Here is a 22,511-nt window from a genome sequence, read left to right as displayed (position 1 = left end):
GACCGCCTAAACTAAGTACTGCGTGTGTTGGGCGACTACGTTCTGCAGCGAGCATTTAGGATTTCAAAAAAAGTTGAAAGGAGTGTTGCGGGGTCCCTTTAAGGGCAAATTTTTTAAGAGAAATCGGGCTCAGCCCAACTGTTCTAAATGTCGGTCGAGTGGGAGAGGAGGTAAACGCAGTTTTTACAATGAGTGCACCCCCAAGAGAAGCCGAGGAGGAGGAGGAGGACGGTGGCTATTTTCGATGGCGCGCCAAAGTTCAAAACCGGCACAGCTGCCGGCCATCAAAAGCTTCACTCCCCCCCGCATTCCGAATCCATCCGCAGCCTTCTTCCTTCGTTCCTCGCGGGAAAACTCATTTGTGTGTGCGTTCGTTCCCCGACCCAGCGCCACGGCGACGCCGACAATGCGCCCCATTGAAGCAGCACTCGGAAGAAGCGCGTATTATTCGGTGGCTCCTCCCTCCCTAAAGATAGCCGCGCCCGGCGTAAACGCGCGTCCGTTTTCCTTTCCCTTGTTTACGACCGAATGCTGTTTGCTTGCTTGTCCGGAATTCCGGGTGATATAGCCAAGGTTCACGGGCGACGACCGTAAATCCTTCACCACGTTCTCGGGGGTTTGCTCACCGCAGAAAGACGTGCGATGCACGGTGTGCTTTGTGAAACAAGCAGTCGATCATGACGGCAAAGCACGGTGTAGCCAGTAAATGCCCCCTCCCCGTAAAGGCATGCCCGATGTCCCAACAGTCCCTACAGCCGTTCCTATGTTTCCATGTCGTAGTCCTGGATCTCAAATGCGAATCCGCTGACTCATTGGCGGATCCAGAAAGGGGCGGGGGGGGGGGGGGGAATGTCCTACCCCCCTTTATTTTTGAATTTATACCCCCAAGAAGATGACCCCTCAGGTCGTAGAAAAAGTCTAGCTGGTGAATTTTTTTCTTTTTCTTGTATTTTTGGTATTTCGGTGATTACAAAAGCCATTATCCTCATTCTCCTATCATCATCATCACCATCATCATTTATAGAAGCTTCCCCCCTCCCCCCTCCTCAGAAAAAACCTCGATCTACCCCTGCGCGAACCTCTAATGGTCCGCCAGGGCATTTCAGGAGTCCGCGAAGCACCCCCCTCCCCCTGTCCCCCCCCTCCCCCCCAAACTCTCTCTCTCCAACCATTCTTTGCTCCTTTTTGACGAACCTTGCCGGCAACGCCAAAATGTGGAGGATTTGCTGCGTGATATGTGCAGCCTTTGTCAAACTTTTCTAGGCCATGGCAAAAGTTCTTAGACCGAAGAATTTTCAAAGTACAAGCTCACCTCTAGAGCGAGGCTTAAACGTTTTATGCCGGAAAGCTGGAAAAAAAACTTCTTTCTTACCGTCATAAAATATTTTGGTCACATTTAAGGGTTATCAGCTTATTCTTTGAATTTATTGTGGTCGAGAAGCCTTTGGTTTGGCCTGGAAAATTTTGATAAAGGCTGTACGTTTAACTTGGGCGCACAGCGCACGTTTTAAAGTCGGCTTTTTGCACAACAGGTCAGCCGTGCGGGAAAGCCAGACACCCAAAAGGCACGCACGTAATTTGGCGAATTTTAGGAGAAAAGGGGGAACAACCCCCGTGAAAATGGAAAGAGCATTTCTAGCAAGAAACCATAATTTCCAGCTTCATTTCTGACTAGATTTACAGATTATAGCGCTGGAATCTACAGCTTCTAACTAGAAAAATTCTTAGCCTGGCTAGAGAAGATTATTTCTGGCTTGCAGGTTCCTTTTTTTTTTTTTTTTCCAGCTGGAGTGACAAACGATCGCTGGAATTAATAGCTGCCAGCCAGAACAAAATCTCAATTCCGCTGGAAATTAGCTCGAAACTGAATTTCTAGCTAGAAACTCTGCCTAGCTAGAAAAAATTTTTGGTTCAATATTCCAGCTAGAAAAAAATATCATTTTCACCTGGGAATATTGTTCGGCAACACGACACGCATCAGCATAATAGTCAGACACAAAAGGCGGGCATCGAATAGGTGTGGGGGCGACAACGTGCGCGCATCAGCCATATTCATCCTGGAGTCCCCCATCACTTTTACCCGACAAAAAAAAAGTCCCCGGCACACTCACGGGTGAGAACTACTAGTAGTTAATTTTTGCCCCCGGGCAACCTGATTTACCTTACATCGAGTTAGTGGTCTTCCTTTTTTTCGGTGGCCACTCTGCTACACTGGTGGGCCACCTGGTTGTCAGCTTCATCTCAGGTGATTGTAAATCTGAGCACGCATCACACGAGCTACCCGACGGTAGCTCGAACTAAACAATAGCCAAGTATCAGTCGTTGCCCGCTTCGGGGTGTCTATATTGAGTATCGCGCCGTTAACGTGAAGTTGGCTTACTATACTTTATTATAGTTTGTCGCGCTAGTGTGTAAGCTCTCTCGAAAGAAAAACAAGCAAGGTCACCAAACTGAAGTTTTTTTATATTTTTCATCGCCCCTTTAAATCGGAACATATGTGGTTTTAACCGAAAGATACCCGCCTCCACTACACCGAACACCGTTCTAGCGCAAAACGCGGATAGAGACGAAAGTTATGCGAATTCATTCGGACTTCGTCTTCCTTTAACGCAAGCAAAGCTACAGCGCGTGTCAAAACCTGCAGTGCACAAAAGTAAAAAAAAAAAAAAAAAATCCTCCTGTGCGACATGCGGCGTGAACTTGAACTTTATTTGCGGACATATAGGCGGGGGAAAAGCCGCGGTACCTGCGGCTCGGCGTTAATTCCACCGCCAAAGACACATCACTAGACATTATCGAACAGTAACAAAGACAGACAACGCGCGGTTATACACCCCGAACGCGCGTTGAACAATTAAAGGCGCCTTCGTCGAATTGAAACTCGAATATATAAATTGTCCCTTGAGGCTGCTCTTTCCCTAGTGACGTTCACATCGCCAGCTAGAAACGCACATTTTGTTTTGTTTCACATTTTCCTCAAGACCACTTGTCCATGTAATGGTCACCGCAGAAGAAAAAAAAAAATGCGCGCGGTACATACGCCGTGGGGAACATTCCAGCGCGCAGAACCGCACCTCGGTTTAATGCGGCCCAATTCCTTAACCACGCGGCCAAAACGGCAGTAGGTTGCACCGAGTCCAACCTCGCTTGCAGTTTTATTAGTTTAAATTCATACATTTTTATTAACGGCATGCACCAACGCATGCACGGTGCGGTCTTGCGCCTTCACGTACCTGTTTTTCCCGTGCCGTCTTTGCCAATGACCACCAGATTAATCGGCTCGAGCGCTTCAAGCGCCGTCGTGGCCGCGTCCTCCTCCATGACCCGAAGCGCTCCGTACTCGGCGGAAGGACCCGGGGCCCGAGCGCTTCTCTATGTTTAGAAGACGGCAGTTATTTGGGATCAGCTGATCACAAAACTCCCGCCATTGCGTTGGGTACGTGTGGCGCCATCTTTTGACATTTTTTTCAAAACTGCAGCGCATTTTTGTTAAAATCACAATCATGAATTCTTGTGGCAGTAATGCTATAACGCTCAATTTGAACAAAATTTTGTTGTGCCTCGTGTGTAACGGCTCAATGCTCGGCGATAGGCTGTTGTGTGATGTGTAACGTGACCATCGGCTCTAGGCGCAATTGATAGCAGACGACGCAATAAGCGACTGCAGCGCTCGCCTTCAGGTGGCGATTTAAGCGTCTCAAGATGGCGCCGCCGGTGAAGAAGAACGTTCCATTCTAGTCAAGCACTCAACGTTTCCGTGGCCTTTCGGATTCGTCGCGTTTGCCCATCACGATGACCATATACCCCAACAGCTATGTCCCTTTGGAGCAAGGTCACAATCACTACTGGAATCAGTAAGCCCACTAACGAGCGGAATGCTACGGTTAGAGTTAACCAAGTTTCCGTGTTTACGATGCCTGCCTGCATTCGTGGCGTGAAGTCATACATCGATGTAGCGTTCCAGTGCGATATCCCGCGCTTGCACCGTGATAAACCGTCGCATAGTCCAGCACATGTTGTGCTTTTTTTCGAACGAGTGATATTTTAACTGCAGCGTACGACTGCTTTACCTGTGGAATACATATGCACGCCGCGATGGTTCAGGTCTGAGGCCTGTATTCAGTCATTTCATTGTAACGTACACTGAAATTTAATGGCTTGTTGGAGCTCGTGCTGCTCCCGTAACTACTCGCACGGCATCCAGTGTAAAACGTGGGTGTGAGGTTATTCATTTACCGTGTTTTGTGAGTGAAGTTAACCACATTAATGGGGTTTTGTTTTTTTGCGGACTTGTTTCGTTTGTTTGTTCCGAAACCGAAACTAAATCCGTACGCCGCAGGTTGTCGTCCGGGGAATTGTTTGGACGTTTTACTTTATAAGCTAGGGGTGACAAAAATGCTGTGCCCTTTATTTTGTGGTAACTGCTGTTGCTGTAAGCACTAAGTTTGGGCAGTAGGTGCATAGATTCAGGCTTTTCCGAACTGACGTTCGTGGAAGGGGGGTGGGTGGCGGTGAAACCGCCATTGTATAGTTGGGGAACAAATATATATATTGTTCAAGAAGCTTGCTAAATGAGTAAATATGTATCTGCCACACTTGATCTGGTTGTTTTTTTTTTAATTGCACCTGCATTTTCTCAAATTCAGGCAGCTGCACCTATAGTCTAGCCTATAGTTAACGTGGCAGGCACAATAATTTATTATGAAATGCTGATGTGAAAAGTTGACTGTTGCTGGTGGGCTGTTTCCAGACAATAGGGGTTTTTCAAGATAACACTGTGACGTGTGACCATACATGTTGCCTTGATTTTCCTCTACCCTGAAACATGTTTAAAAGCAGTGCAGTACCCAAGGGAATATAGTAGCTGGTGCCAGCTGGGCCCTGCTGGTCCTGGCTGGTCCCAGCTAGTTCCAGCTGGCAATATAACCATAAACCAGCTAAGACCAGCTACCAATTTTACTTGGGTAAGGACTGGGCTAAAAGTCTGGCTTTACTTCAGTCCAACTATGTTTCTCAGTTAACCAACTAGCCCACACCATTGCATTGACAAGTGCCCTTCGTGCTCGCAGCCGCCAGAAGCTGCAATGGATGGGCATGCTCTTCATGGGCTGCATGTACCTGTACGCAGCGCGTATGGCCATGCCCATCACCGTCACCAAGATCAGCGCCGAGTACAGCTGGAGCAAAACCACCGCGGTGAGCGCGTGTCTTTATGCTCTGCAATGAGCCCCTAGGGCCGGCACTGAAAACATTTGCAGGAATTCACACTTGTACTGTGCGCATGGTCAGGAAAGAGAGCATACTCTCTCGCTTCAGTCTCTTCTACAGTGTGAAGTAAGGCATACCTCTCATTGTGTATTAAAACAAGGTCTGCAAGTGTCTCGCCAGTAAAAACCGAACCAAGGCATAGAGTTTCTGATAGCAGCCGGATTGATTCGTACCACTACATTCACGAGAAGCAGCACTCGCACGAAAAGCAGCACTTGTGCTACCTACTGTGCATTGGTCATTGTTACTGGGGCATCGTTGCAGACAACCGTATGAGAATTGAAAAGGTGGGACTGGCAAGCTCCACTCTGTGGAGCTATCATCATCATCATCTGTAGACCATGCATGTGTCCACTGCAGGACGAAAGCCCTTCCCAGAGATTCTCAACCATTCCTGATGCAGGCTTTGAGTCCATTCCATGGTTCCTAATTTTCCTGTTTCATCCCTCCATGAGCTCTTTGGATTCCCCCCCCCCCCCCCCCCCAATTTGTTTGTCATCTCTCGGTGTCCACTCCATTACACAGACGGTCCACCAGTTACCGGTCATTGGCTTCACATGACCTTCTAAGTCCTATTTCTAGCACCAGATTTGTGCGCAAATGTCTTTGACCCAAGTTGGTTGCCTAATCTGTAACGTGGTCTTCTTTTGCGTAAGTGTTAACCCCAGCATTCCTCTTTCCGTGAAGATATAAATGACAGCATTTTGGTGTCGCCAGTTCCAAAACTCGGCACTGTACGTAGCACAGTTTGTGCAAGTGGCGTCATCCACCTGCACTGATTGATGCCGTACCCTCTTCAAAGTGTGTTCCTCCAGATCCCAAGCTCTGCGCCAAATGATGCCGTACCTCCAGGTCCTTAGCCCTGCACTGAAAGGTGCCATACCCTCTTCCAAAACTGTGTCTCCAGATCCCAAGCTCTGCACCAAATGATGCCATGCCTCCAGGTCATTAGCCCTGCACTAAAAGGTGCCATACCCTCTTTCAAAACTGTGTCTCCAGATGCCTGGTTCTGCACTAAATGGTGCCGCACCCTCTTCAAAGACTGCTTGTCCAATTCCCTATCTCTGCACTAAATGGCACCGTACCCTCTTCAAGCACTGTGCCTCCGTGAATGCTTGTTCTTCTCCTCTCTTACTCTGTGCAGGGCACGGTGCTGTGCTGCTTCTTCTGGGGCTATGCGCTGACGCAGGTGCTGGGCGGCTACCTGGGCGACGTGTGGGGCGGCGACAAGGTCATGCTCGGGGCGGCCCTGGGGTGGTCCCTGCTTACACTGTACACGCCCGAGTGCACCGCCTGGAGCAGGGGGGCCCTGCTGCTCAACCGAATCCTCCTGGGGGCCTTCCAAGGTCAGCGCTGTGACCACCCCCTCCCCCCCCTATATGCACCACACTGGGGCGACCAGTCGAATGCAATTCTAATGAGTTGTGTGATGACTGCAGTGCTAGAGCAATGCAAGATGCCATGCCCTGTGCAATGAATGAAGAGGAGTTTCTTCATTGGTTGCCTTGCCTTCAGGAACAACACTGGCTGTAGAAGGGGAGGATTTAAGCTTTATTTGACTCTGGGCATTATTTGAGGAAGCAATTCCATCATCAGATCTCTTGGTATTGGCCAGGAGATCGTCCTATAGGTGGCACCGCTTAAGTTAGGGGGCGCCACGGTCAAATTTCGATAGAGGGGAAACAAACGACAAAAATACATGGGTTTCTATAGGGCACTAAACGGTCAAACAAGATTCCTTTAATGTAGGGGGAAGTTATGCGCATTGGGGCAGTGGAAATCTACGAAATACACATCATGCATTAGCCTGCATTGCTTTCCGCAGCCAGAAACCCAACGCAAGCTCTGTATATCAAAGCTGAAGTTTTGGAGCAACGTTGGACGTGGTCTGTAGTACACGTCAGCGCAGAGTGTTTCAAGCACATCTTAGACGGAAATGATAACAGCGCACAAATCGCCAGACACGAAAAGACGACCCAAAAGGCATTACAATCCTTCGCGGCGGTGAAAAGACTGACTTTTTTTAGAAGAACACCTGCTCCGTCGGACAATTTACCCATGGTGAACACCACAAGCCGCCGAAAGTTGCAAGTTTTTCGAGAATTCGCATTGAACGTTCGGCCTTAGCGGGCACACAAAAAAAAATTTGGCTTTGGGTCACTTTTGATGAACGCTGTGTGTACGTAGTAAGTTCCATACCTACGAATTGAGTCGCTAGCCAGTGCGGCAATTAAGGCCCCGCTTGCGAAGACGATTGATACCCCACAGTGCACGCTACGTCGAAATGAAGATCGAACATGCTAAAAGCTGCTGTGAAAATTTTTCTTTTTACAAGCAACCTTCACTTCAAAACAACACACGCGAGAGTGGTCTAAAAACGCGTTAATTTTATTAAAAACGCGTACAGGTAACACCAGCGCCGGTCACCTGCAACGCTCACGCCGCAGACCACCGTTAAAACAAGCTGATGTTTCCAAGAGAAAGCGCCGATGAAGAAGTGCTACGATACGGCTCCGCGAACGAACAAAAAAAAAAACGAGCAGAGCACAATAACACAAAACCATTTGTTTTAATTTTGCACCTGTTGCGCAACAGTCACGGCCGCGGTACTCACAGGTAGCAAAGCAAAACACGCTCCCAGCGCGGACGACCCGTAATCCACACAAAATAGGCAGCGCTACACGCACCACGCACTCCGTTGTGTGAATCGGTATCCAATGGGCATCAGACGTCGTCGCACGGAGAGCCGGCAGCGCATATAAGATGGGCGAGCTGACACACAGACAGTGATGGACCAAGCACAGGTAATTGAAGGGAAACCGCGAAATGGACACACCAACTCTAGGGGACACACTACATACCGACACAGACGAGCTAACTCAACGAGCGATAAGCGCACATTTCCCCGCAGCCTTAGCACGTCGAGAAAACCAGTACGTTTGAAATAGAAGCTGTCGCCGCGACACCAACACTCATTGGTCTAAGCAGTCACGCGACCCGTGTCTGTCTGCAAATAAATGCCTACAAAAAAAGAAAAGTTGACGTTGAGGCAGCGAACGATACAGAGGGGGAATCTGGCTGCCGCCTCCACCACCCCTCTCTATTCTTTTCCCATCACTCTGCGCTTATTGGGTGGTCGGAATCGATACAAACACACAAAAATGCGGAAGGTAACTGCTCTTTTTGTTCCCCTCTCCTGAACGACAGAACGCGAAGAAAGCTAGCGCGGGCAGCCGTTACGGCAGTTTGGTCGTTCGGTGGCTCTTCCAGCCGCGCGCGATTAGCGAACTTAAAGGAGCTTTTCATGCGTACATAACCAGGTCAGTGTCTCGCGTATTTGCACTTGTTTTTTTCTGCGAAAGCCTGCCGCCGTGAGCGTCTACTGGGTGGGACTATGTTCAGTTGGGGAGACAGCACCTATCGGGGGACCAGTACACCGAGGCGAATGCAGTTTCTTTTACAAACTGGAATTTTATTCGAACGCCGAGAACTAAACAACGTTAGGCACTTCACTCCTTTGTTTCTTCTTTTAGTAACTTTTCTGGTTCAGTAGTTGGGCGGATTCTCATAGCCATGGTAATAATGACTGAGTGCGGCAGCTGTCGTAGAGGGGCGGCTGTATGTTAGCTAAATGGGGTTTTAGTTCGCAGAAAACGCTGTAAAACAGCGAGCAAAATCTACTCGGGAAATGTGTACAGTTGGAGTAATTCTTTCAGATCAACATATACTCAAAAGTGCTCCCTAGAATTGGATAAATGGCTAAATATCGTTCTCCAGACATATAAGGTACGTCTTCGGCCATGTGAAAAAGCCTGTGTCGTCTGCTTTGTTTCCCCTCTATTCAGTTTCTCGTTGGCGCCGCTAGGGGCGCACTCTAAAATCTCCTCCCCATGCACCAAAGCATTGTGCATTTAAGGCAATTCACACAAATGCAATTAAGGTTACAGATCTTGCAGCCATTTGCAGATGCTCGTGTCTGTGCAGTAGGATTTAGAATAACTGAAGCAGCCGTTGTGTTGTGGGCAGTGTATCAAATATCAGCAACGCACCATAGCGTGCATTGTTGACCATACATGCATTGCCTAAGCGTACACAAAACCTGCCAGCTGATCTTCAAAGGGCCTGCTCTTTCCCTTTGAAAGTTAAGTCCACCTTTGAGCAATGCTGACCAATAAGTGTACGAAAACTGCAAAAATATACTGTCAAATCACCTTCCACTTCAGGCGCATTGATGGAAAAAAAAAATTTCACGATAACACAATTTAAACGTAAGGGGGATGCAAGCTTGCCGACGAGGCCAACTGCACGCAAAACTTCAACCTTTTGAAAACGTTATTTTCGTATAATGTGCGCAAAAATACTGCAATATACAATATGTGACAGCTGAAATGCGCATGCCCACGGTGCAAACGACCATCGAAAATCGGAGATTTTGAAACCGAAATTGAGAAGAGTATGGCCATTACGGCCATGCCCAGCCGGCGAGTGAGTGGCCGCCTGCGGCGCTGGCTTGCCAGAGCAAACCTGCGCGCAACGCTCCGCTGTCGCCGCAACCCTAGGAGAAGTGCGACCGGTTCTCCTGGCTGGCCATAGAAAAAAGCGCAGGGCTGGCTACAATGTCACTTCCGCTTCATGGCTGTTTGTGAGGTCCGCCGGCAGGTGCAGCATCACCTGCAATGGAGCTGTTTTAAATTCTTCTAATTATTTAACCACGCATTTCGCGGGGCTACCAGTCATGTCCCGGTTAGTTTGGTGGTACGTACTGCGCGTAAAAAGTAAATTTGGCCGTGGCGAAATTTGAGTGGAGTTGATGGCGATCTGTCTGTGGAACGCTGGCCAACCAGTATCGTCTCCCTACACATGCGCATGCCGTATTTTTGCGGGTATAACCCGCCCCTGCATATAATCCACACCCATACTTTCAGCCCGCCGGAAAAGAAAAAAAATGATCATGCATTACCCGCACATTTGATACAAGAAAGGCTGCACCAAAGCTACTGCTCAAACAACACATCACATACTATGTAGGCAGAAAAGGCGTATATTTTGCAAGTAGAATACACTGACTGCAAGGCGAAAGTCACAATTCACTAATGAAATTTGGTTGTTAGAGTGTGCTGATCCTTGTTTTTTTCTTCCTTGTCCTTGTACATGTTTTGCGCAACCACTGCCATGGGAGGCTTAATCAGTGTTACAGCGTAGGAGCTTCATAGCACAATGCGCATTGCTGGGAAGCTGCAATAAAGGAAAAACCCCGCGTATTATCCGCACCCCTAATTTGCAACTGACATTTTCGCATTTTTGGTGCGGGTTATACACGTGAAAATACGGTATGCTGAAAATTCGAGCAAAGGGTCGTACCAATGCCACCAAGTGCCTCGAAGCAGTGTGACGCTGTTGTAGCCTGGCCTCGAGGACACGCCTTTCCCACTTCACAGGGCTTCACTTCCCGGCCATGTCCAGCATCATAGTGAGCCAGCTGAGGCAGCAGGACCGCACCATATTCACCAGCGTGGTGGCCGCAGGTCCCTCTTGCGGGTGAGTGCCCACCTCACCTCTGTTCACCTTTTTTTTTTTTTTTTTTCAAAATCTCCCACTTATTCTGAGGGGGGTTTGGAGGGGACTACTGGTGGGTGTCGTATTCAAGAAGCACGGTAGACCCACGCCTTGACTCACAGGTCAAGCCGAATTGATTGATTCTAGGGTTTATCGTGCTGACCCAACGCAGGGGATGAGGCATGCCTTAGTGGAGGGCTCTGGATTAATTTTGACCACCTGGGGTTCTGCGCCGAAATCTCGTACACACGGGTGTTCAAGTCTAATTTCATCTGTCGCAGCTGTTAGCAAGAGCAGCAAATGTTTGGCTAACATTCTGAGAGTTCAGTGCTTCTGACGGAAGCTGTTGCAGTGGCCCAGTGGCTGAGTCATCGTGCTACCGAGTCAAAGGACGTGGGTTTGATCCCGGCCATAGTGGCTGCTTTTCAGGTGGAGGCGAAAAGTGAACACACCCATGTGTCAGGAGTTTGCTGCACACTAAAGATCCCTAGGGGGTCAATATTACTCTGGACCACTCCCCTACAGTGTGCCTTATAGCCCTGATGCAGTTTCGGGGGCATTAAGCCCCTAAAATTTAGGTATATGAACTTCTAAGAGATATCTATCAAAGCCAGAGTTGTGACATCACAGTAAGAAAAATTAAGAGGTAGCTTACAGTGATTGGTGTCTGCAAGAAAGATTGGACTAAGTCTTGAAGCCAGCACCTGTGTCGTAGCTCTGTCATAGCCAGGTTTCATATGAGTAACTTGTGCCCAGCACCTTCCCTGTATTTCATCGAGATGGATCCATCAGGAAATGTATGCCAAATTGCTGATTTTATCAACTGCACCTGAAAAGAATCTTTCCCCCTTCCCAAGAAAAACAAAATTAATATATGTTTTCATAAAGGTGCCGTTTGTATCCACTGTGTTTTTTTAGTGTCTGCATGCCACAAAGAAAGAGCCGAACACTTTTTCAGGCCTGGTAAACCCCAAGAAGTTTCATTCATGTCAACCCACCCCCTGCCCTATCTTGTCCAAGTCATTACTGCGTACGTCTATACACTTCAGGTACACATTATATACTAGGCATACTGTATATTAAAGCTACAATACTGGGTACTCCCGCTGTAGTTCCATGTATTTCGTTATGTAAAAGCTCATAGCATGATTTAGTACATTTGTGAAGAGCCTGTGTGTGCATGTGCGAGAGAGGCAAATGGCAGAGGAGAAAGTTGTGCTAACCTGGTTGCTTGCATAATTGCTTAGTTGGATGTGCAAGTATCCGAAACCTCCTAAAACTGAAGTGTTATTCAATAACGTGATATTCCATTTACCTTTGTACCAAACAGCACTGTTTCAAACTTCAACAGAAATGGACAGCTGTTCTAGTGAACTCGGATGCATGAAATTATGCACTGTTGAGAATTAGAAATGACCAACTGAAAGCACGTGCAGAACACGCACTGGATTCTTCTGCTAGCCGCTAGCTGCGACGAGCTTTCCCGCAACGCATCAGTGACGGGCGGCTAAGCGGCAAGAGGAGGTCGTCTCAGCAGCGCCAGAGTCCTTCAATGCTTTACTGGTCACGAAACTTCGGCGCTCGCTTCATATAGGGACCGGGTGCGCCACTACAGGCGCCCCCGCCGCACGAAGGTCATCCAGCCGCCGCGCCTGTGGCATATTGGCCAGCTCTTGGCGTGCAAACGCTCGCTGCTTTTGGTGTCTGCGCGCTGATCAAGTGTGCTTTTTTTCGTAGTAGTTAGCGATAAATAGTCCAGTTATTGTGTTTATCACCTGCCTTCAATGAGGATTTATTTTTCGAAGTAAGTTACCGTAGACTTCGGCTGCGAACGGCAACGGCTTCTGTGTGCTCTGGCACAAGCGCTGCGCCGTCGTGTTTGCGGATTTTAAATCTATATTGCTTCTTTTCTTAAAGCAAAGTTGTAAATACCACACATACGGTAGCTGTGTAGTGACGGACTGCTGCGGGCCTATCGATAATACAATAAAAAACAACGAAACCAAGTACGCGTCGTTCAGACTACGCTTAATGAATCCGTCGATTGCTCTGTAATGCACAGAACGCTAAAAGAGATAGTCCAATAGTATTGTCGTTTAGATGAGTGGGATGCACAGAACGCTAAAAGAGATAGTCCAATAGTATTGTCGTTTCGATGAGTGGGTACATACTTGAGAACATCTAAAAACGCTGCAGAAACGCGAAGGATCAAAACACTAAGAGATATATGTTACTCCATGTGTCTTTCTGCTTCCACGCTTTGCAATCCTTGCAAAAACAGGAAGCGAAAAAAGAACAATGAAACTGATTTTATCACACGCAACGAAAAATTTCTATGTTACGAAGGCAGACAAAACAGCGTGGTCCAGCGTACAAAAATTTATTTTTTCGCGCTGCGATGTGCAGCACACGGAGGAAACAGAATATTGCCACGCAGCAAAGAACGACGCAAAGCTTTTCTGAACGCAGCGAGCTAGCGATCTCCTGCACTACAAAAGACTAGAATGGAACACAAACGTCGAAGAAGCAGTCCGCAGTGTGACGTGAACAGATGAACGTCAATAAAGTGAGTTGCGCGGCGTTTGCTATGCATGCATTACTCTTGGAACGTTATTAATTTCAGATGCATGGAAATAGGATCGAGAACATTGTCGAAGAAACAAAAAAAAAATTGGGCCTATCTCCCCACGAGGGGGGACTCGAGTAAATGCGTCGCGTAGGGGGTGGGTGTATTGTGTTAACGTTAGTGTTTGGGGGGTGGTGGTGGGGTGGTAGTGAATGTGTTATTATTATTATTTCTTTCATATATTAATTGTTACTTTCGTGATTTTGCGACTCGAGTCCCCCCTCGTGGAGAGATGGGTTTTTCTTTTTTTTTGTGACGCAAGAAGTGAAGGCAAGGAGTAGGTTGTTGTAAGTCGTTATTTATTTATTTGTTGCTGTTGTCGGTGTATTGGACGCTGAGAACGACGGCTTGGTGGTCGCTAAAGTGTACTTGTTAAGGGGTCTTTAAGCAGTGGTCGTGCGTTGCAGCAACTGGTGAAGACGAGATCGATGCAACTGCTGCCGTGTATCAGCAGCTTCTTGACGTAGTTTGAATGAGTCAAGGATATAAGGCGCGTTCGTACCCTTTGATTCTGTGTCGCTTTTGTGGCGCAGTGGGAAGAGCACCATGTACCTCGCGTTCCGCCCACAGGGTCGTGGGATCGAAACCAGGCGCCGATAACTATTATTTTTTTATATATAGTGTAGGGGGAGGGGTGCGGACCTGTTGTTGAGAGCGAGGAGGGTAGCGTGATGCGGGAGAGGAGGAGTGGGGGAGAGGGCGCACCTGTGCGCTGAGCTGTTGCGGACGGACGGCGGACGCTACATGGGAGTTAAAGAAATGCTCTGCATTTAAAAATCAAGTTAGCGACAAGGTGGCACCCTTTCCACATCAAACAATATTGCCCGACGGGACGTGGCGCTCCGGTTGAAACGCCAGATAAGAAACCGGAAACAACCACGCGCGGTTACAAAACAAACAAAACGAACCCTAAGGGATAATTAGTGGAAATATGAAAAGTAAAAGCACAAGGACGTCCCAAAGCTTTTTTTACACGCGAGCCTGAGCGCAAGGTAGTACAAGTTTGCAAGCAGGTAATGAAGCACCGCTACAACCTGACTGATATGACAAAAATCCGGCTTTAAGTTAGCCTTGTACAATTCTAGGTCCACGATGCTCTCAAAAGGGTACATTGCTTTTTCCATTCTCACGCACAGTGCATTTCCACACACTGTCGCACACTTATAATCGAAGCTGAAATCTCCCGTTGCTTGCCTTGGAATGGCGCCCCTCCATTTCTCACACAGCTGCCCGTCGCTCGGTCAACAAAACAAGGAAACATTTTTTGTGGTATCATTGTACAAGGAACAACATGCCGGGACGCAACACATGTTCGGCATCGTTGTTGCACTACTTAATTCGCATCACAAGAGCGCGATATGCACATTACATTTTTTTCCCGCACAAAACAAACACAGCTTGCCGCGGCTCCGCCGTTCGAGCCAGCGCAACGCCGCCCGAGGAGTGACCTCAGTGAGAGGGTGGCGCCACCGTGCGGCGGCCAAACGCAGCATATGAAGCTCTCCCATTGAGTTGCGGAGCAGTTTCGTGACCAGTACAGCATTGAAGGACTCTGGCAGCGCTTTTAAAACGAAGCTTTCTTCGTCTCACTGATGGTGGTGTCGTAACCAAAAATGCACTGCCGGAAAGCCGTCTTTACTCAATAGAAGGGCACAGGATGGTGATGATGATGATTATGATGCCGCCGACGACGACGACGATGAAGTAACAAGAAAGAACCGAAAACCGGCCTTCAGAAACTCGGCAAGCAGCCGGGCTGCCGAAGCAAAGAGTGCAGGTTTGGGCTCAAGAGTAAGAGCAAACGTGTGCGCCGGCATTGCAGACAGCGGACAGGTGTAACGAAGCGCCAAGCCGTTATTAGCCACTCAAAAGAACTCTTGTTGTAGTCAAAATCAAAGCTCGGTCCCTCACTTTATGAAGCCGGCGTCTATCCGGTTGCACCATCGCATTTAGGTCACTCACCATTCCTGTTGAATTCGTTGCACAGCTTTTGGCTTTGTACTTTGGCTTTAGACTTTGGCTTTGGACACTTTGGCAGTTTGGATTTCGGACGATGATGATGGTCTAACGACGATATGAGTGGAAGTGGAAGGGGGGGAGGGGGGGTGCTTAGACTTTCTCTTAAGGGGTGGATTCGTTTGCTTCTGTCTGAGTTTGGACTTTGACTTGCAGTCGGCTTGCACTTTGATCGTTGACACTTGAACTTTGATTGCAGCGGCTTTTACTTTGGCACTTCGCCAGTTTATTTTTGCATGCGGGGAAGCTATGTGTTTCAGCCATTGTTGTCATTAGACGGAGGGTGTTGAACTTCTCTATCTCTTTGGCATCCCGCTGACTTTTCTTTTTTCCCATGCATTCTGATAACATAGCCTCACCCAAGGTGCCATTTTTAACGCTCTCCAGATAGGAAACCCTAGCTGCATACTAGTGGATTTTCTGATTAAGTGACGTAGAAAATTGATCTTTTTTTTCTAAATTGTAATCTTCGTTTTTGAGAAAGTGTAAATTCCTATTTTTCTTTTATCAAAACCGCACAATATTTTGCTTCAATTAAAAAATATTCGCTTCAATTCAGAACTATTCGACAAAAAATTAATTGCTTTAGATTCACTTCGAAAGCAAAAAATCACCATTCTCACACTCCTAATAACTAGAGATAGCTGCCCGTAAAAAAATAACATGTGTACTCATATTTGGAAATGCTTGCCGGGGATAACAGTAAGCAGCCATTATACAATTTTGCACCTGCTTCAGCAATTCTTGTGAAGATGTTGATGGGCTTGTAGAAAAACTAGCTTCATTATTGTACCCTTGTTCTATGATTCTTTTTTTTCCAAGTTGAGCTAGGAATAAAACAGCATACACTTTCTGTTCCCAGTAGAATGTAAAATTAAAACCTTCGAGAAACCTGCATTGCAGAGCATGATTGTAGTGCGCATAGAAAGATTACAGTGGCTGAGCTGAGCACTTTCGCCAGCTTTGATGGCTACGGATACGTGTGAAGGCCTTCTTTATCAACTGTTGGGCCTTCTTAAAATAAGCATCCAATGAGCATCTGCATTGCATTGTTAGGTGGTTCCTCAGTGTTAGGCGCTATCACTGATAGATATACAAGCAGAGGGGGAATGCGAATATCTACCACTGTGGGTCTTCTTTGCCATGTTGATAGAAACCTCAGCATTGACAGCTGTTGTTCTTCAAATTCAACTCCACTTTTGTCTCCATGCACCAAAGCCTACATGTGGAGTACATGGTGCACTATACTGGCAGCCTGTGGATCACTTAAGACACCTGGTAACCATTAACGTGCACCAAAATACCTTGTTTCCGTGCGTCTATCAGGAAAACAGTCTCCATGGCCTAATCGATTCTACGACTATGTTATCAGCAACGCAATACCTTATTTGCAGAATGAGGTGTACGTTTTGTTAAGTTTGTGTTCCACACTTAATTTTTACCTTGCAAGCAAGGGGTGGCGATGGGAAGAATAGGGCCTACAAACAATGTAGCTCATTCCCTGAGCCACCATGTCTGGTATCCTCTTGCAAAGGGGGACTTGAATTTCTTCCGAGGCTCCCTCAAGTCGCCCCAAAGAGAAGCAAATTAGGTGTAGGTTTGGGCAAGTTGGTATTCCATACTAAACATTCACTGCTTGAAAAACGAACAACAGCAAAGAGGATACGGCACACAAGCGATACTTATTTGCTAAGTCACCATGTTGGGTATCGTCCTGCAAGAGAAACTTGAATGTCTCACAATGGTGACTTGAGAGGACTTGCGAAGCCAATAATGCATAGATTCGGGCGAGTTGGCGTTTCATTGTAAGCATTCACTGCGCAAAAAAGGGATGACGATAAAGAGAATGGGGTGTGCGGTGGAACAGCAATACTTATTCGCTAAACCACCGTGTCATCTTATGTGTGGGGACTGACCAAACGGGTTTCTTTGGTGCAGGCTGCTGCTGCTGGGCTGCCTGGGTTCCATCATAATGACGTCCCACGGCTGGCCCGCGGTCTTCAAGGTCACCGGTGAGTGGGCTTGCCGCAGATAGCCTCGACCCCAGACCCTCCTTATTGCTGCCCTGTGTGTTCCAGGGATTCTGGGCATCGGGTGGTGCTTTGGTGTGGCCTTCCTGATGCACCTGCATGGCGGAAGCAGCGGCGGCGGGGCACAGCCTGGCGGGGGAAGCAAAGCGGCACCAAGGGCGCTCCCTGGGGCACCCCACCCCAAGGTCCCCTGGTTCATCTACTTCAAGAGCCCCTCCTTCTGGTGGGTGCGCTGAGTGCGACGTACTCCCCTGCGGCGAAATTCCGTTCTTTTGTGGGTACAAGCCCGCCACTTCCTATGTGCACTCAGCACCATCTATTGGTTCACTTCGAACACTCCTTTTATCCTTTTGAGCAACTTCTAAAAGAGCCCCGCTGTTAGGTGTCAATAGCCTCGGGGTGAATCGCAGGTTTTGGCACGAATGACCTGGGTTCACCCCCCAGCGGAACCTAACTTTTCAAGACATTTTTTTTAGGTGCGGAGTACCTTAAAACCACACAATGTCCGTCCGCGTCCGTGCGCATAGCATTTACAATCGCAAAAAATCACACAGGCACCGGCAGGATTCGAGCTTGTGTCTGGTAGACCAGACAGAGTTAGTGTCAGTCGTCTTACCCATTGGGCTACGACCATGAGCTAGTACCCTCGAGTCAAACGGCTTACTACCTCGCCTGTAACGGTGCAGAGTACCGTAGGACCTCCCAATGTCCGTCCGCGTCCATACGTGCGCACACCACCATCAAGCAAAAATCAAGTGAAATTTGATTTGAGCCCATGAGTTGCAGTTCCATTTAGGGAATAATCAAGGTGCAACTCACGGCTCAAATCGAATGACAGACGGGGTGCAAATCAGATGTCACTCGGGGCGCAACTTGGATGTCATTTCGAGTCCCCGTACGCCGCACCCTCGCCATCATCCACGGAGTGGAGATGCTGCCATTTTTTATTTTTGTACTTTAAAGGAGTCCCGCGCTCCCTCCTTCGTAATTGTTTGTTGTATCGGATTAAGATATCCGCCTTCGGGTTTTTTTTTTCTCTTCTTGTGTCGGGCGGTGCCCTGTAATCTTTTTTTTGTTTGTGCAGTAAACCTATATTGGTCAAAACGTAGTCGAGCATCTCCGCTGTGAATTTTTTTCACCCCAGCAATCTCGGCACACGTGTAAACTCACGGGCCGGCCACCCTGCTAAAATATAAATAACTGTTGTCTCGCGCCCCTTCTTTGGTATTTGCAAGCGGACGCAATTATCCGGGGGAGGAGTTTGTGACAAGGAGTACTGACACCAATTTTTGGTGTTAATATTATTACACAGTTCGCTTCCTTTACAGTTTGCTTCCTGGCTGAAATATGAGTGGCCTGTGACGCGTGGAAGGACATACTTCAATTTGATCTGATTTATTGCCCCGACGGAACAGCACGCGGAGCAGTGTACAGCAAATGGACATCAGCGTGACGTTACTACGTGAGAGGGAAAAGAAGTGACGTAGCCGTCTGCCTCCAGCGCTCGTCAGAAACTAGTGACATCACTTCACGCACGCCGCCCGGCGAGCTGCGATTGGGCGCTGGCACGTTCACAAAATGATACACGTAGCCAGAGCTATGGGCATAACCGCTGCCCAGAAAGACACTCTTGCCAAAAATAAAGTTCCACACTTGGGAAAAGAGCCCATAATAAAGCCCGTAATCGTAACAGAAGCCGCCATCAGGTCTTTTATTGAAAGTGGTCATCAAATTTCCGCCGCAATGCTAGGCCTAACGCCGTCAGGCAGCTCATCCGCTCAGCTCCAGCGGCGGGGCGGTCAAAACTACGCCACCTCCGGCCTTTTCGGTGTTCTGACATCCGCACAAAACGGTGAGGTCATTCCGTGATTCTGTCACACACGCCCTCCGGGCTGGAAGCGCGGGAAACCAAAAAGGACGATTTTGAGGCCGTTCAATGTAAGCAATTATTGCGCGCTCAAGTATTTAAAAGTGCTGTCTTGGGTTCGCCAGGCCGTTAAGCATTGACAAAATCAATAAAAAAGGAACATAAAATTTTGGTGTCAGTACTCCTTTAAGGTGCTCTGTTGGCTCACTTCTGCATGTCCTTTTGGTAAAGAAGGGTGTTTTCATATTTATTATCTCAATTGAGGGTGGGGGATGGCATATCACTTGTCTAACTTTCTGCATGACACAGGATGTGCCTGGCTTGTTCCTATGTGCCCTGTGACACTTGGATTATGTTTGAAAAAGATAACGAAGCTATGCGGCCTCTTCATCGCCTACTATCAATATCAGGCTTTTTGCTCTCCTTATCATCCTTATCTTTTGTATGTTCCTTCAATGGCTGCAGACACAGTGTGATTTGTGGATCCTGCCTCGGTTACTTCCTTCAGATTATACACAGTCTGGCACTTGTTCGGGCATTCTACGGCCAAGTCTTAACTTCTTTGCAACACAGACCGCCGGGCGGTCAGGTCAGACCGATAGTACTTGCAGTGAACTGTTGCTAGACTTTTTTATTCCTTAAATTAACAAGACGTATGACTGGCTCCAAGCAATAACTTATCTATGCATTACGTCCCATCTGTGGCGTCATTGTCTTCGCCATTTGTTGGTGCATATTTATGAGGTAAAAGTAATCTAATCTTGCTACAAATCTGAAGGAAAAGTATTTCTGGGATTCCGTTGATAAATTCTAGGCTTTCGAAATATTCTAGAACAGTGTTTTCTTCAACTGTATCGTCTGGGCTTGCAAATGTGATGGGGGGAACTACACTGTCGGTTGAGTGGAACATAAGTATTATTATGTTTAGCTTTCGAATTTCTAACTTTTTTTCACAGTTTCTGTGTTGCACGAAAGCACTGGAGTAGTGTCTGTGCTATGTGCTCTAGGGTGCATTGTAGAAAAAAAGACTGGCTTGACAGATTCCTGAATGCTCTCACAAATGCGTATTTGAGAAACATTACTCTAAAGATTGACCAAAAATCTACCATTCTTCAGAAAAAAAAGAAAGAAGTGAGCTAGTTTGCGTGTTTGTTGCCCCAACATCTCCCACCATTCCAGTTGGACAGTAAATTTCATTTCCGTGAGAATGAAAAATGAGAGCTGAAGTTGATAATTATAGCCTTTCAGCAGGATTCACTTTTAATGAACACAGCTGGCAAACAAAATAGGCCTTTTTCCTTTGAAGCCTGTTGTTCTTCACCCACTGGGCCTGTGCCATATTTGCAGCTGGCATGTGGACTGCTTTCAACAGCTGTTTCCACATAGTGAAAAGCGGAACGCATCTCTTTCCTTTTTTGAGAGCTCTCTCAAAGGCCTTGCAAGAGTTTTGGAGCAAATTTCTTTACAGATCTTGATCCTACTACTGTGGCAACAGCATGCACCCTCAAGAACCCACGTACCCAAATAATAATCATTGCAAAGGGATTAATTAACTTAGTAGGCCAAAAATATGGTGCCCCTCAAAATGGACGAAAGTTTAAAAGAAATAATAATAAAACAGGGTGATTGAATTTAAAAGAGACTTGGGTAAATTAGACCTTGGCGGGACTTGACTTGAACCAGGGTCCCTTTGAATGCGAGACAAGCACATATCCCCAACACCATCACAGCTCGACTGCTCTAGCTTACGACTTAAGAACGTGCCTTGGAGACCTGTATCGAGGCGCGCGTGAGTAACTTAACCTTGCCAAGGTCAGAAGTAGCAACATACGTCCTTGCTAGGTGTCCTCTTTTCTTGATGGTGCCAATTTGGGTATTGTAAGAGTTCTAGTAGCCAAGAAAAGAAGAGGAGGATGTATAGGAACCAAAGAGGAAGGAAAGGATGCCAGGGGAAAAGGCAGTCGTGTAAATATTGATAATAATGATAGGAGACGTTTAGCAGTTGGACGCCTAAACTTTTGCAATCACGGCCTCCTAGAGAGTTCTGAAGTGTCCTTGGAGTTTTAAAAAGCAGGGTAGGAAAACGCTAAAAGGTCGGATGTGCCGTAAAATTAGCACTCACCCTCTCATTGTGACTTGGCCTTGGGAGTGCAGATTTTCTTTAGAGAGGGGCTATGAGAGGGGAACGACACACCATGAGGTCTTAGTGGTGCTGTATACACAAGTGCATGAATGGAGAAAAGGGGCAGGGGGGAATCGTTTGTCACGAGTCAACTCTGCGGAAAGAATGAACTATGGAAGCAAACGATTTAATTTTCCCGGAAGGCCATTGGATCACGAGGAGGGACATCTTTCGTTTGATCCTGCAATTTTTACGTGTCACAAGCCTCAGCGAGTCATCGTGAATTCCCGCGCATAGCGGTAAAAAGGTGCTGATCGGGTGAGCAATAGCCGGCATACCACGCAAGGCTAGGCCCACCCGTCAATAAACATCACCACCACCACCACCAGAGAAAGTGTTGAAAGAAGAACTTTAAAGAGAGAATACGTTAAGGTATAAGAGAGACAAACGAGGGATAATACATGCAGAGAAACGAACATAAAAATGAAGGAAGCTCACACTAAAGCGCAAGACTTGAAGGTAGCGAAGCTGCACGCAACCCTCACGACCATCACGAAGGTTTAAGTCCACAATTGCAACCGATTTGCTTCTCCTTCACTGCCGGAAAGACTCCATCATTGTTGCTATTAGTGTAAGCTTCCTTCATTTTTCGGAAGTGATAATCATTGGACATCACCTTGGAGAACGTGCACTATGATGTGTCTTTCTCGTTCCGAGCAAGTATTGGCACAATTACGGAGAACGCTGGAGCATTTTTTTTTTGGCCTATCTTCCTAAGTGGGTATGCTTGGCTTGAAAAATGTGTGCCAGGGACACTGGGCGCTCGCTGCGAGGCACGCACACACGAGGGAATGGCATTTTCTTGGTTTTTTTTTAACTGTCGAGCGGTCGCCGCCACCTTGGCCAGTCTCCCTAAGTGGGTATACTTGGCTTCACAAATGTGCACAGGGGACGCTGGGCAGTCATCGCGAAATACCCACACACGAACGCTAGGCATTTTCTTGGTTTTGTTAACTGCCAAGCAGT

General features: G+C 47.4%; 2 protein-coding genes across 5 annotated transcripts in view; one reads left to right on the top strand and one right to left on the bottom strand.

Annotated features, from left to right (window-relative positions):
- The window catches only part of LOC144144240 (ras-related and estrogen-regulated growth inhibitor-like), a 48,301-nt gene extending 44,906 nt beyond the window's left edge, over positions 1-3,395 (bottom strand). Inside the window, exon 1 of one of the 2 annotated variants that reach the window (XM_077675607.1) lies at positions 3,234-3,395. In XM_077675607.1, the coding sequence (XP_077531733.1) occupies positions 3,234-3,321 (88 nt within the window). In that variant the 5' untranslated portion in view covers positions 3,322-3,395. The remainder of the gene's footprint in view (positions 1-3,233) is intronic. The other variant, XM_077675608.1, reaches the window with a different exon arrangement.
- Positions 3,396-3,672: 277 nt separating this feature from the next.
- The window catches only part of LOC144144239 (voltage-gated purine nucleotide uniporter SLC17A9-like), a 33,544-nt gene continuing 14,705 nt past the window's right edge, over positions 3,673-22,511 (top strand). For 2 of the 3 annotated variants that reach the window (XM_077675605.1, XM_077675604.1), the window contains exons 1-6: positions 3,673-3,854; positions 5,070-5,196; positions 6,413-6,614; positions 10,707-10,806; positions 17,405-17,478; positions 17,545-17,719. In XM_077675605.1, coding sequence (XP_077531731.1) covers positions 3,793-3,854; positions 5,070-5,196; positions 6,413-6,614; positions 10,707-10,806; positions 17,405-17,478; positions 17,545-17,719 — 740 coding nt within the window. In that variant the 5' untranslated portion in view covers positions 3,673-3,792. Of the gene's footprint in view, positions 3,884-5,069; positions 5,197-6,412; positions 6,615-10,706; positions 10,807-17,404; positions 17,479-17,544; positions 17,720-22,511 lie in introns of all 3 variants that reach the window. The other variant, XM_077675606.1, reaches the window with a different exon arrangement.

The sequence above is a fragment of the Haemaphysalis longicornis genome, unplaced genomic scaffold, assembly GCF_048455015.1.
Source record: "Haemaphysalis longicornis isolate Haplotype H1 unplaced genomic scaffold, Haemaphysalis longicornis Haplotype H1 scaffold_67, whole genome shotgun sequence".
NCBI classification, from domain to species: Eukaryota; Metazoa; Arthropoda; class Arachnida; order Ixodida; family Ixodidae; genus Haemaphysalis; species Haemaphysalis longicornis.
Note: the sequence above shows the minus strand (reverse complement) of the source record. Positions and strands in the feature narration are given on the sequence as shown.